The sequence below is a fragment of the Cantharellus anzutake genome, assembly GCF_015039405.1.
Source record: "Cantharellus anzutake strain C23 chromosome Unknown EI90scaffold_262, whole genome shotgun sequence".
Classification (NCBI taxonomy): Eukaryota; Fungi; Basidiomycota; class Agaricomycetes; order Cantharellales; family Hydnaceae; genus Cantharellus; species Cantharellus anzutake.
In genome coordinates this window covers 35,229-46,936 of record NW_024067212.1, presented here as the reverse complement: position 1 = coordinate 46,936, position 11,708 = coordinate 35,229, and the positions used below count along the sequence as shown (strand labels likewise).

Here is an 11,708-nt window from a genome sequence, read left to right as displayed (position 1 = left end):
GCCTACCACTCTCCCTCTTCCCCTCGACATGGGTTTGCCCCTCTGAGGGCGGGCCTTTATGCAACCCGGACAGGGTCGCCTGCCCATGGGGTGGCGGGATAGTCGGTGCCCCACCCCTTGATGCGCTAGTCCCCATTTGGGGTCGCGCCTCATGAGGCCCGGAACCGTATCCCCTCCCCCTGACCTGGGAGGCCCCCATCATGATGGGTTTGGCAGCGAGGTCTGCCAGTGCGCGTGCCTCTCTGAGCTCGCGTTTCAGTAATTCGATCTCCCTTTTTTGGAGATCGACTTCTCTCTCTGCGTCTTTCAGAGAGTCAAAGATGCCCTCAGCATCTCTTCGTGCTCTATTGTATTCGCGCCTCCAGTGGGCGCAATGGTCGCAGGCGTCTTCTGACGCCCTCGAGTTATTAGACCGTGCCCGCTTGGACGGTCTGGACGAGGAGCCGCTGTCGCTCCCTCGTCTCCCTCCTACGAGGGACTTCATTTCTTTCAGCTCCTCACGGAGTTGACCTGTCTGAGCAGCTACCGCTGACGCGATGGCTGATTCCCAGCCTGCATTTGGCTGGGGCGTTGTTGGACCTGGGCCGAATTGGCTAGACCAGGGGTTGATCTGGCCAGGGAAGTTCCCTGGGGAGTATGCCTGGGGCTGCAGCAGCAAATGCTGCCCCTGGAATGGCGCTTGTTGCGCCATCGGTGCAGTTTGCACCGCGTATGGTTGGAAGCCTCTTTGGGGAGGCTGGGGGTGTGCGATGCCTGTTGGCAACGCGGATGGTTGATGGTTCGCAGCACTCATTTGTGCTGCGTGCGTCGTGTAATCCATGGCGCTTATCTGCGCCTGGTGTTGTTGTTGTTCCGGGGAGCCTTGCTCCCCGGGTTGTCGTATTTCGATATCCGGCGGTTTGTTTGGATCGAACCGAGGGTTGCCTCCCCCAGAGAACGACATCTCGTCGTTATGTTACTCGTGGCGGTGGGAGGGGTCTTCGTTCTTGTGTGCGTGGGATTCGCCGCGGTTGTGTGTTCTTTTGCACGTGAGCCTGTGGTTCACGTGGTCTAGGCGAGTTGCTTGCCTAGCCCATGTGATTTCTTGTACATGGTGTGGCTGTCCGGGCGAGTTACTCGCCCAGAACTTTCCCACGCTCTTGGCTGTGGGCCATCGTCCCTCGGCTTTACTTCTTCCGCCTCCGTTTTTGGGGGCGTAATAATGCCGAGAGTTCCCTGTCTTCTTTGATAGGGAGTTTTTCTGGTTCCCTTACATTTTGTAAGGTGAGGTACTCGTCCAGGTGGACGAGGTCGTCGCAATTTCCTAGGGGTTCCCATGTGGTGTCCCCTAGTTCCCATTTAACCTTAAACCAGAGTTCGTTGTGAACCCACGCGTGGTTTAGGATTTCGCGAACTACTGCTTCGCGATCAGGGTCTTCCCCGAAATCGTAGAATATGTTTACTTCCCTATTTGGGAAGGTTTCCTGGTCATTCGGCTCGTGAGGTGCTAGCCGGGATACATGGAATCTTGGGTGGATTCCGCGTTGTTCAAGTTGTGGTGGCAACTTGAGGACGTAGTTGGACGTTTCTGGAAATGTTTCCAGGATTTCATAAGGCCCTATGTATAGGGGCTTTAGTTTTCCTGCCCTGCCTTTGGGTAGGTTCAGCTTATCTGTGGATAAGTATGCGAGCTCGCCTTTTTTCAAAGGCGGGTCCAGGCGTCTTTTCTTATTCGCCTGGATTGTTTGAGCAGCGCGATTATGTATTATTGCGTCGTGTGCTGCCATGAGGTTTTCCTTCGCTTTTTGAGCAAAGTCGTTTATTCCCGGGTAGTCCGAGAGTGGTGCTGTTAGACACATTTTTGGCATATGGCCGTAGATTAATTCGAACGGGGCAAATCCTGTCGATGTGTTCGAGCTCGCATTGATCGCGAATTCCGCCATCGACAGTTTCGCTGCCCAGTCGCGTTGGTCTGGTCTAACCATCGCGTGTAGTATTTGTACTACTTTTTGTATCATTCTTTCCGCTTGGCCGTCGCCTTGCGGGTGGAATGCAGTTGTGAATTTCAACTGTACACCGAGTATTCGGTGTAGTTCGCGCCAAAATTTTGACGTGAATTTCGAGTCTCGATCTGATATGATCGAGTGTGGTAGACCGTGGAGTCTTACAACTTCACGAAGAAATACGAATGCTAGTTCTAGTGCGTTCGTTGTTGTTTTTATTGGAATTAGGTGGACGTTGGACGTCAACCTACAGATGATTACCCAGAGGTAATCATATCCCAAGCTTGTTGGGAATGGACCTGTGAAGTCCATGGCTATTGATGACCATGGTGCCTCGGGGGTCGGGAGTGGGTGAAGCATTCCAGGATTTCTCCTGGTGCTTTTCTTGGTTGTTTGGCAAGTTCCGCAAGACCTGCAGAACTTGTGGGTGTCTTTTCTCATCGACTTCCACCAGAAGTGTCGACGGAGGGTTTCCACTGTTTTCTTGGATCCTAGATGTCCAAGTGTTTCGTGGATGCTCTCGAGGATTATTCCCCGAATGGACTTCCTTTCGTAGTTTCCTTTCGGGACTACTATCTGGGTCGTTCCTCCTTCTCCAAGTCGGGTTATCAGTCCGTCTTTTATGGAGAAGTTTTTGAAATTCCCCGGGTTCTCTAGGATTTCCCGGTGGATCTGGCTTTTCAAGTATCCAGATTTTATTGCCTCAATGAGGTCTTTTTCTTCGAATTGTTTTCGAAGGTTCTTTTCTGGAGTTATGATTTCTTCCAGATTTTGGGCGCTCCCCCCTAGAGTTTCCTCTAGGTTATCGCTCCCCCCTAGAGCTTCCTCTAGGGTGTTTTTCGCGCGTATCGCTGCGAGTCTCTTTTTCTCTGAGTTTTTACTCAGGGTACTGCTTAGTAGCAGTTCTTCGTATTCCTCGATTCTGTCGGGAATGATATCTTCTGCATTTTTGTCCAGGTGGATGTCCGCCGACACATAATCGTCGAAATGCAGATCCTCGTCCGTTGACGAGTCGTAGTATCTTGAGAGTGCATCTGCCACTTTGTTTTTGTGGCCTTCCACGTATTTTATTTCGCAATTAAAGCTTGCGAAAAAGGCTTGCCATCTCAGGTGTCTTCCTGAGTTGTGGTTTTTCGCTTTGAAATATTCCAAAGCTTTGTGGTCCGTGATTACTGTGAATTCACGGCCTCCCATGAGGTCGTCTTGCCATCTCATGAGCGCTTCGAGGACACCCAGTGCCTCGAGCTCGTAGGCGAAGTACCTACGTTGTGTGTTGGTGAACTTTTTGGACATGAATGCGGCCGGGCGGCAAGTCTGCCACCTTTCGCCTTGTCCAATTAATGCACCCATGCCCGCTGGGCATGCGTCTGTTATGACCCAGACGTGGAGTTTGGTCCTCTCTTCTTCTGAGAGGCTTTCCGGTGGGTTCCACTGGACGGGCTTCAGGATCGGAGCCCTACATGCTAGACGTTTGATTTCGTCGAAGCATTTCTGGTGGAGTGGTGTCCACCTGAATGTCTGCTTGTTTGAGCAGATTGTTTGCAGTGGTCCTGTGTAACCGCTGACGTTTGGCATGAATATCGATAGATATTCTACCATTCCCAGGAATCTTAGGACTCCTGTGTGGTCTGCTGGCTCTCGCCAGTTGCGGATTTTTTCCATTTTATCCGCTTGAGCGTGGATGCCCTGTTCGTCCACTCGGCTTCCTAGAACGTCTAGGATTGGGGCAAATGGCTGGAATTTTTTCCGGCTTATGTAGAATTTCGCCCCTTTTAGGCGAGTGAATAACCACAATAGTGCTTTATTGTGGTTTTCCACCGAGCTTGTGCTGGTGAATATATCGTCGAACCAGACGTGTAGGCGTCTGCCTACTTCTCCTCGTAGTTCCCAGGTCAGTGCGCGCTGGAAGGTGCAGGGAGCGTTGCAGTCTCCTTGCTGCATCGTGTTCGAGTTGTACGTCCCGTGGGGCGTGGAGAATGTCGTCCTATGGACGTCATCTGGATCCACGCGTATTTGTTCGTACGCGTCCGACATATCGATCTTTGATCGGTATGTTGCTCTGGCAACTGATTCCTGGATCAGTCGCATGTCTGGCATTGGTGTGACGTCGAGGATCGTGTTTGAGTTACGGTTCCTCGCGTCTATTACCGTGCGCAAAGATCCATCTGCTTTGCGGATGCACAGTAGCGGGCATGCTCGCTCGCTGTTCGCGGGATACCACCATCCTGCTTTTACATAGCGATCTATTTTGGTCGCTAGTGCTTCCTGCAGTGCTGCGGGACATCTCGGGGTGTTTTCCCGAAATTTCTTGTTCGGATCCTTCAACGGGATTCGATGGTTCACTTCCCTCAGGGGAGGCATTTCTAATGGCGCTGGCGCCATTACGGTTTCAAATTTTTCTCTCCACCACTCCCTGAGTATTTCGAACTCGGGGTTGTTCATGGAGAGACCTTCCAGGTGTGGTACGTCTGGAAGTTCTAGTCCTTCCGGACTAGGATTGGGCCAACCTTCAGGGTATTTTCTTGTGATTACCCTGAGGTGTGTTTCAGTCCCGCCTCCCTGTCAGGGGGGCTTCTTTTTTGGTTGTTCTCGGGCTCTTGCTCGAGTTTTCCCTCCGTGTGATCTCGTCACACGGTCTTCGCTTATTCCAAGGGTGTCTATGTTGCCCTTGTTCGCCGTTCTCACTTTGTGGGACCGGAAGTCTAAGCTTACCTGGTTTTTGTTTAACCAGGGGGCGCCGAAGATGGCGTCGTACCTGTCGATGTTAATTACATCGAAGTAGTGTTTTTCTACGTGGCCGTTGATCTCAACGTCCACGTTAGTTCCGAACAGGATCTGTGATCTTGTTCCTTTCGTCCCCATTTGGAGGACGACTGGGTTCTCCAGTTGAAGGATTGGGATGTGGACCGCGCGGACAAAGTCCGGCGATAAGGCGTCCGTTTCGGCTCCACTATCGAATAGCGCATAGGCTTTTATGCCTGCTATTTTTATGTGAGCCGTTAGCGTTCTCTTTGTTGAGAGCGGTCTGTTTACGGGGTATTTTCCCGCGTCTTTTGAGATGCGGAATTTCGCATCGAATAAAGGGGACTGGGTTTCGATGGACTTTTGGTCCTTCTTCCCTTTGTCCTTGTTTTCCTTGGGTACTTTGGTGTATTTCCCCAAGGCGTCTTTTCTTGGTGCTTCCACCAAGGCTTCGGCGACTTTTTCGTCTGCCGTGTTTTCTAACTGGTGTGCTACAGCCAGTTTGATTTTATAATTTATGTCATCGTGGTCGACGACTGACATTGGGCCCATTCTTATGGTCCCAACGTTGACTTCCTCACCCTCTGAGTCAGGTGAGTATTGAGGTCCTTCGTATGGGTCCTCCACTTCGAAGCTTGATGCTTCGGAGTTACCAGAGTTGTTCTCTGGTTTCTCATCTGATGAGCTTTTTGACTCTTCATCTGTTGAGTTCGCGATTTCCATGGCAGCTATACGCCTTGGTTTTTCATCGCTCGTTATATTGTGTCTTGGGCAATCTTTCGTTTGCCCTATTTTGCCGCATTTGCCGCAAATTGGAACTGACTTTTGGTCAGTTTTCCTCGAGTTTTTCGAGGATGTATCCTCTTTCCATCTGGGTTTCAGCTCTTCCGCTTTCTTTCCTGACGGGAGGGCTTTGCCGCGGCTCGTTGTTGCTGTGGTGGTTGTTCGGGTATAGTACCCTGATTTGTAGGCTGAAGACATCTTCAGCCCGTCAATTATCTCGTCTACACGAGATATTGCTTTTAACATCTCCTCGTTTGAGGAGAAGTCTGCTCTGATTCTATCATGAGCAATCATTTCCCTCTTCCATTCGAGGGGAATGTAGTTTAAGAACCTGGCGTTAAAGGACGCCTGGTCTGGCGGCGTCACCATTTGGGACGCTGCTTTTGACAGTTCTAAGTAGAACTGTTTTAGGCCTTTTTCCGCTTCGTATTTGACGTTGCGGTATTTCTTTGTCGCGTTCAACGCGGCGGAGGCTTTGATGAAGGTTCTCATCAATATGTTGAGAACCTCGAGGAACATGCCCTCGTCTCCTCTGAGGAGAGTTTCGTCTCGGAGTCTAATTCCGAGGTCAAATGCGGGTCCCCCTAATCCACGAATCAAGCAGTCCAGGTGGACTTCGTCGAATTGGGGACCTTTGCATCCTCGCGAGGCGAGGAATCCCAGTAGTTCTGTGAACCACTGCCAGAACGATTCCATGTCGTTCTCCCCTGACCATTTCTTGTCAGGGAATGCCGGCCCATTCTTTAGGGCTTCTGGCTTCACTCCTTCTGGGTAGGGAGTGAGTATTCTCACTTCGGCCATTCTTATGGCCTTTTCGTACCATTTCTCCAGGTACTCTTCTTGCTCCCCTGCCTTCGCGGGGTCGCTGTCCAATGGAGATCTCTCCTTTGGGGGGGTTTTTGCTGGGGGGAATCTTTCTCGCAGCATTTCTTTGGTTTCAGGCGAATTCGCCTGAAGTTGTATTTGTATTCTCTCATTGTTTTGAGAGGGTATGAATGCGTTACCTCTCTGTTCGAGAGGTCCGTCATAATTGGATGTTTGGCCGAACCTTTGGTACGTGCCAATTCTCCTTCTGATCTCTGAACGATGTCTTCTCTCGGCATCGTCTTCTCCTATCCTTGGGAGAAGGATCTCCTTAGCGTCTCTGTCGAGTCGCTGGTGATATTCCAGTGTGCTTTCACTGGTGGTTCTTTTCGTGAATTTTTCACGAGTTCTATTTATGTCCTGGACCGTGGTCCAGGGGTGTTTATTTGTTTCCTCACTTTTTTGTGAGGAGTTTATTTCCTTCAGCAAATCTGTTTGTTCGCTGATTTTTTCTGTCAACGCGTCGATTGCGTTGGCCATTCTTTCTAGAGTTATCTCTAGACGAGCCGTGCTATTATGGTTCGTTTCCTCGATCTTTTTCTGGATCGAGTTTATCGCGTTTATTATGCGCGATTCCTGGTTTTCCAGGAGGAAGTTTGGTTGGGCGAGCAGTGACTCTCCCCAGTTGACATTTCCGCTTCTGGGAGTTCCAGAATGGGTTCTTGGAGTGAACACTCCACGCTTGCTTTGTTTTGGCGAGGCCGTTGCGGAGGGTGCTTCCCTTTCATAGAGGGGTCTGTTCGCTGGTTTCTCCTTATTTTTACGTAAGGCTTCCTCAGCGAACTCCCTCATTTCAGTTCGCCTCCTCCTCATTATCTCGGAGACCTCCTCCGAAGTTGGCGACCTTGCCTTCTCTGGCATGGTGCGTGGGGGTGTAAACAGCAGAGGCTCTTTTGGAGCTTCCGCGCTCTGAGAGATCCTGCTCTCAGGGCGTATTTTCGCGCCTTCTCGGGCTTTCAGCCTGAGAAGAAGTTGATCTTCACTTTCCGTCCTCCATTCGGACGGAACCTGGAACAAGTCCAGTAGTTTTTCGGATAGCTGACGCGGGGTTTCTTCCCTTTGTTTCCCTTTGTCTGCCTTTAGGGCTTGACTTGGGGACGTGATTGGGAACTCTAGGGGATAGTGGGGCCCTGGGGTTTCCTGCGGCTCTATCCGATCAGCTTTTTGGGCTGATCGTTCGGCGCTTACGCGTTTTTCGCGCAAGTCGATTACCTCGTGAGGAGATAAGGGATCTTCCCCAGCTTGGGTTAGATCGGTTTGTTGTGGAGTTCTGGGGGTATTTTGCCCCGCACTTACTCCACGTAAGTTTCTAAAGTCTTCAGGGACCAGCCCTGAAGTGGTTGCTGTTTCCGGATCGCGTTGATCCTCGTCGTCATCTGACGACGGCTTTTGGTTTGAATCTCCCATGATGGGAGATTGCGGTTTCTTAATAAACCGCTCGCTTCTTTTTAACGTCGCTGCAGATGCGACCTTGCCCTTGCGGGCGTGTTTAGGCGCCATAAGCGCTTCCGAATCAGATGTTGAGATTTTATAGTTGTGGGTTGTGTTGTAAAACACACCTCATGCACTTAAAAAAGTGTGAGGTCTTTGGGGTTGCTCAGCACACAAAGCCGTAAGTGATACAAGATGATGTATTTTACGGTGGTGTGTAAGCGGTTACCCGGAGGTTCCCGCTTGTCCACGTGACTATATCTATCTAGTTTACATGTGACTCGGGGTTCGGGGCTATTGCCCTGACAAATACGTACTGGGCTACCAATGTTCTTCAATGGCAAATTAGAATTCATTATTCCCGAGGAGTATCAACCAGTTGTTTTTTCTGGTGGCGAAGGTCTAGGCGCTTGGTATGGCGATCAAGTGCCGTCTGATCCTACCTTTATGTACAGCCCTCGGTCCAGCAAAGATGGGACTCGAATCCTTCTCCAAGGCCGGCAGACAGCTCCAATTGTTGTTGATCTTAGCCAAGTCGTTTAGGGTGTTCGTGGTCAATTACAATATCTTCCCATTCACCTTGCGCGTTCTATCCACTGTCAGAGGGGGAATCGTGAAGTTTCGTTAGGTCGCCGTCCATTCTTCCGGACTTCCCTCGGACGAGGTTCCCTTTCCCTAGAGTGCAGTGGGTCTAAATAAATAAAGTCGGAGACTTCAACAGATCTACGATCATCCCTCTCTTGCACTGTCGTTTAGTCCCGGGTCGGACAGAATGAATGCTCAGCGTTGTAAGCAGAGACTTCTAGTTTGTTGATTCGCTTTCACTCCGCATCAGAATGACGGTGTCTGTCAATTTGACGCAACCTGCACCACTCCGAAACAAATTTTCTGTTCTCACTTCTTTGAACCTGCTACAAAAAACAATATTTCTTTTGCCGGTTCCACCGTTTCACGAGCGTCTAGTGCTATAAGATAAGGGGACAAAAGTGATAGTCTTTTCATCCCGGGCAACGAGCTTTGTATCGTTAATGGCTTTTCCAGAGCTGGCAGCTTGTTTTGAGGGTGTGTGTATCACTGAAGGCAAAGGATCGATCACAGGCAGCTCTGGTGATCTTGTATGTTATTCTTCTCACCTCTCCTTCTATCAAAGTTCACTGTGGGAAGTCCCCCCATCAGATTGTACTGGGTTGTACCATCACCTAATCGAAAATGCCGGGAGTCCCTATCAGCTTTTTGGAAATGCTCAGTCGTGTGTAGTACCGGGGCTACCTAGCATCTGGATTCTGAGTTACATATTGATACCAAAAGACAATTTCGCACATTAACTTAGAGGATTCCAATCCCTCATTCTCATCATCGCTGAGTTCCATGTCCTCCCTTTTCAAGTCCGTCCAGGTGTGGGAAGTTCCCCGTCAGATTGTACTGGGTTTTACCATCACATTAAAATACTTATCATTTTCTTCGAAATGCTGCTCAGTCGAGTGGAGTACCAGGGCTACCGTAGGCATGTGATTGTTGGGAGCAAGGAGACCATTGGGAAGAGTGGAAGCGCGGGGCGCTAATGTCGGTTTTGGGTTCCTTTCCTCATCCTTGTCGGTTCGGGAGTTGCCATTTACTTTTGGAACTTCGTCTCACCTGTCATCTCTCTTATCTCTGTGTTCCTCCCACACTCATCCAATCAATGCTGGATATCCGTAATATGCGCAGCCATGTTTTTCTTGGCTGGCCCTCTGTTTTCTGCATCCTAATACGTGCTTCAATGCTTACTATTGCCAATCCAGGTTGAGCGATCTTGCGCAATCAGCTCATCCGATCTTGGCGATCAAGCCTGCATTCGGTGGGAGCCATATCTGTGTCTGCTATTTCGTCTCTTCAATTCCTGAGTCCGACACTGTGGGCCTATGCTCTGTTGCACCGTGCACGCTTCCATTCCAATAGTCAGGCTTGTACAATTGGACGCGTTCCCACGCGTTTTGACGTGTTCTTCACTCATTGATGCCAAGATTTTGGGCCAACCGACATGGAAGGACGCAGACCAGATGTGTTATCATGGCATTGCCCAATGCGCTGTTGCAGAGCCTGCACTGGTGCCTAACCACAAAGTGTGCCTACTACTACGCTCTTAACTTTCCTCCCCTTCCCATTTCCTTGCTAACTTTCTACTCCAGGAAACAATCAAACTTCCCAAAAGTGACCGGAATTGGAAGACAATAGCTTCCTCCGCAGCTAAAAGGCGAACTCCCATTGGTGAGGTACAAAGAGTGCTGGAACCCCGCGGGTCGGGTTTCACGGATGAGCAAACTATGTGTTCCCCACCGTTCACCCCACCATTCACCTCATCATTTACTTTGCGACCTACCTGCCATATTTACCCCACTGATTATTGTCATCCTATCTTCGAAACCGACATGCTCTTGGGACCTACGCCGGCCCCACAGACCCCGAGGGGTTATCCCTGCAAAGGTGTGTTCAAGCGCGAGGTTTAGCGCGAGGTTTTCTCTGCACCCTCAGTATAGCCTTGGGGTATTATTTTCTCCGACACTCGCGATGACAAGCGCCAGTGTATGCGTGTATTGCTATATACCAAATGAATATATTATGATTTACTATTAAAACAGGCGGGGTTACCTATCAATAACTTCCAGGGCACCCTGTCAGTATTTCCGGGGTACCCCGTCAGGATGGCCCCGTCAGACTGCGCATATCTGATAGGAGGTCCCGGCACTCGAAATCTGATGGTTGGCCCCGTCAAATGGTAATGGGGCTACCTAGCAGGGCTGGTACCGGGGCAACCCTACACCATCTGCCGGGGTTACTTCCCACTGTGAGTTGCTATCCAGACCCCTGGGACACTAACAAGATACTCATGAAGGGCAGGACGCCATTCCTGCTGCATTACGAAGCGAACTGCTACGTACGACACCTGGAGGGTGGGACACATCACAAAGTTGCGCGGAGCCCCCGCCCAATCGTGGCGGAGACTTTGATGAATGTTACGAATGCTAATAATATTACGAAGTCAGAGGCTGGAGTCCTGCCTACTTCAAAGACCATGTGCGTCATAGATTTGCTCTTCCAATTCAATCATTTTGCAGGCGATTGTTCCTACTTTCCCGTTCAAATCGGTTTCAACCCAACCGGCGTGCTGAGGCAGTTTATCCATATTCGCTGACCAACTTCTCACATCTGCAATCACACAACGTCTTGGTCAGTAACGGTACTCCTTGCGGAAGTCACCCATGTCAGGTGGAGTTCAAGTACCTTGCGCGTCTTACTGGACGAAAGGGGTATTTCTTTAGACCAGATAATGACACCAACCTTCTGCGCAGACGAAAGATGGGCCCGGAACGTTCCTCAGGAAACGCGAAGGGGCGCCACGTACTATCACGTAATGATGAAGTCATAACAGGGTATTCTTTTTCATGTGAAGGGGTAGTTCCTATGACTCTGGTGCGCACCAATGGTGCGCCGGACATATCTGGGATGCCGTCTTAGGAGATGAATGGAAATAGAAGAATGCGTTCCAGGGGCGACAATGCTCATGGCTCGGTTCGACTCTATAATTCCTGCAGATTTTCGTGCATTCCCATATGTCAGTGAGACATATTCCCAACTTGCCATCGGAACAGTCAATCTTCCTTACTAATCAACTATCGAACCTTCGTCGATCGCTGTTTCCTTTCAATCCATCTTCACCGCCTTTTTACGAACTATACGGCCATCGCTCTGATCCTGTCCGGGTCGTGCCATTTCCGGCGATCGTTCTGGGCACACAATTTCCGTTGTTTACTCAACAGTCATGGAAGCAAAGTTGCCAAGATAGATGGGGTGCTGAGGTGACCAATTACGATGCCCAATTCAATAATTCCGAGTTCGCAATGGTGTTGTGACACTTCTCCCCCGATG

The 11,708-nt window shown here is 50.2% G+C and overlaps 1 protein-coding gene across 1 annotated transcript; it reads left to right on the top strand.

Annotated features, from left to right (window-relative positions):
* The first annotated feature begins 9,892 nt into the window (after positions 1 to 9,892).
* EI90DRAFT_1149718 (uncharacterized protein) lies at positions 9,893 to 11,271 on the top strand. The gene is made up of 5 exons (XM_039051542.1): positions 9,893 to 10,364; positions 10,421 to 10,455; positions 10,515 to 10,626; positions 10,675 to 11,009; positions 11,132 to 11,271. The coding sequence occupies exons 1-4, from the start codon at positions 10,095 to 10,097 to the stop codon at positions 10,972 to 10,974; spliced, it is 717 nt and encodes a 238-aa protein (XP_038907667.1). The 5' UTR covers positions 9,893 to 10,094; the 3' UTR covers positions 10,975 to 11,009; positions 11,132 to 11,271.
* The last annotated feature ends 437 nt before the right edge of the window (positions 11,272 to 11,708 follow it).

Coding starts and splice junctions, on each gene's coding strand:
- EI90DRAFT_1149718 (XM_039051542.1), top strand. CDS start 10,095: ATGAGCAAACTATGTGTTCCCCACCGTTCACCCCACCATTCACCTCAT. Junction 10,365..10,420: donor TCGCGATGACAAGCGCCAGT/GTATGCGTGTAT, acceptor CTATTAAAACAG/GCGGGGTTACCTATCAATAA. Junction 10,627..10,674: donor TGCCGGGGTTACTTCCCACT/GTGAGTTGCTAT, acceptor ATACTCATGAAG/GGCAGGACGCCATTCCTGCT.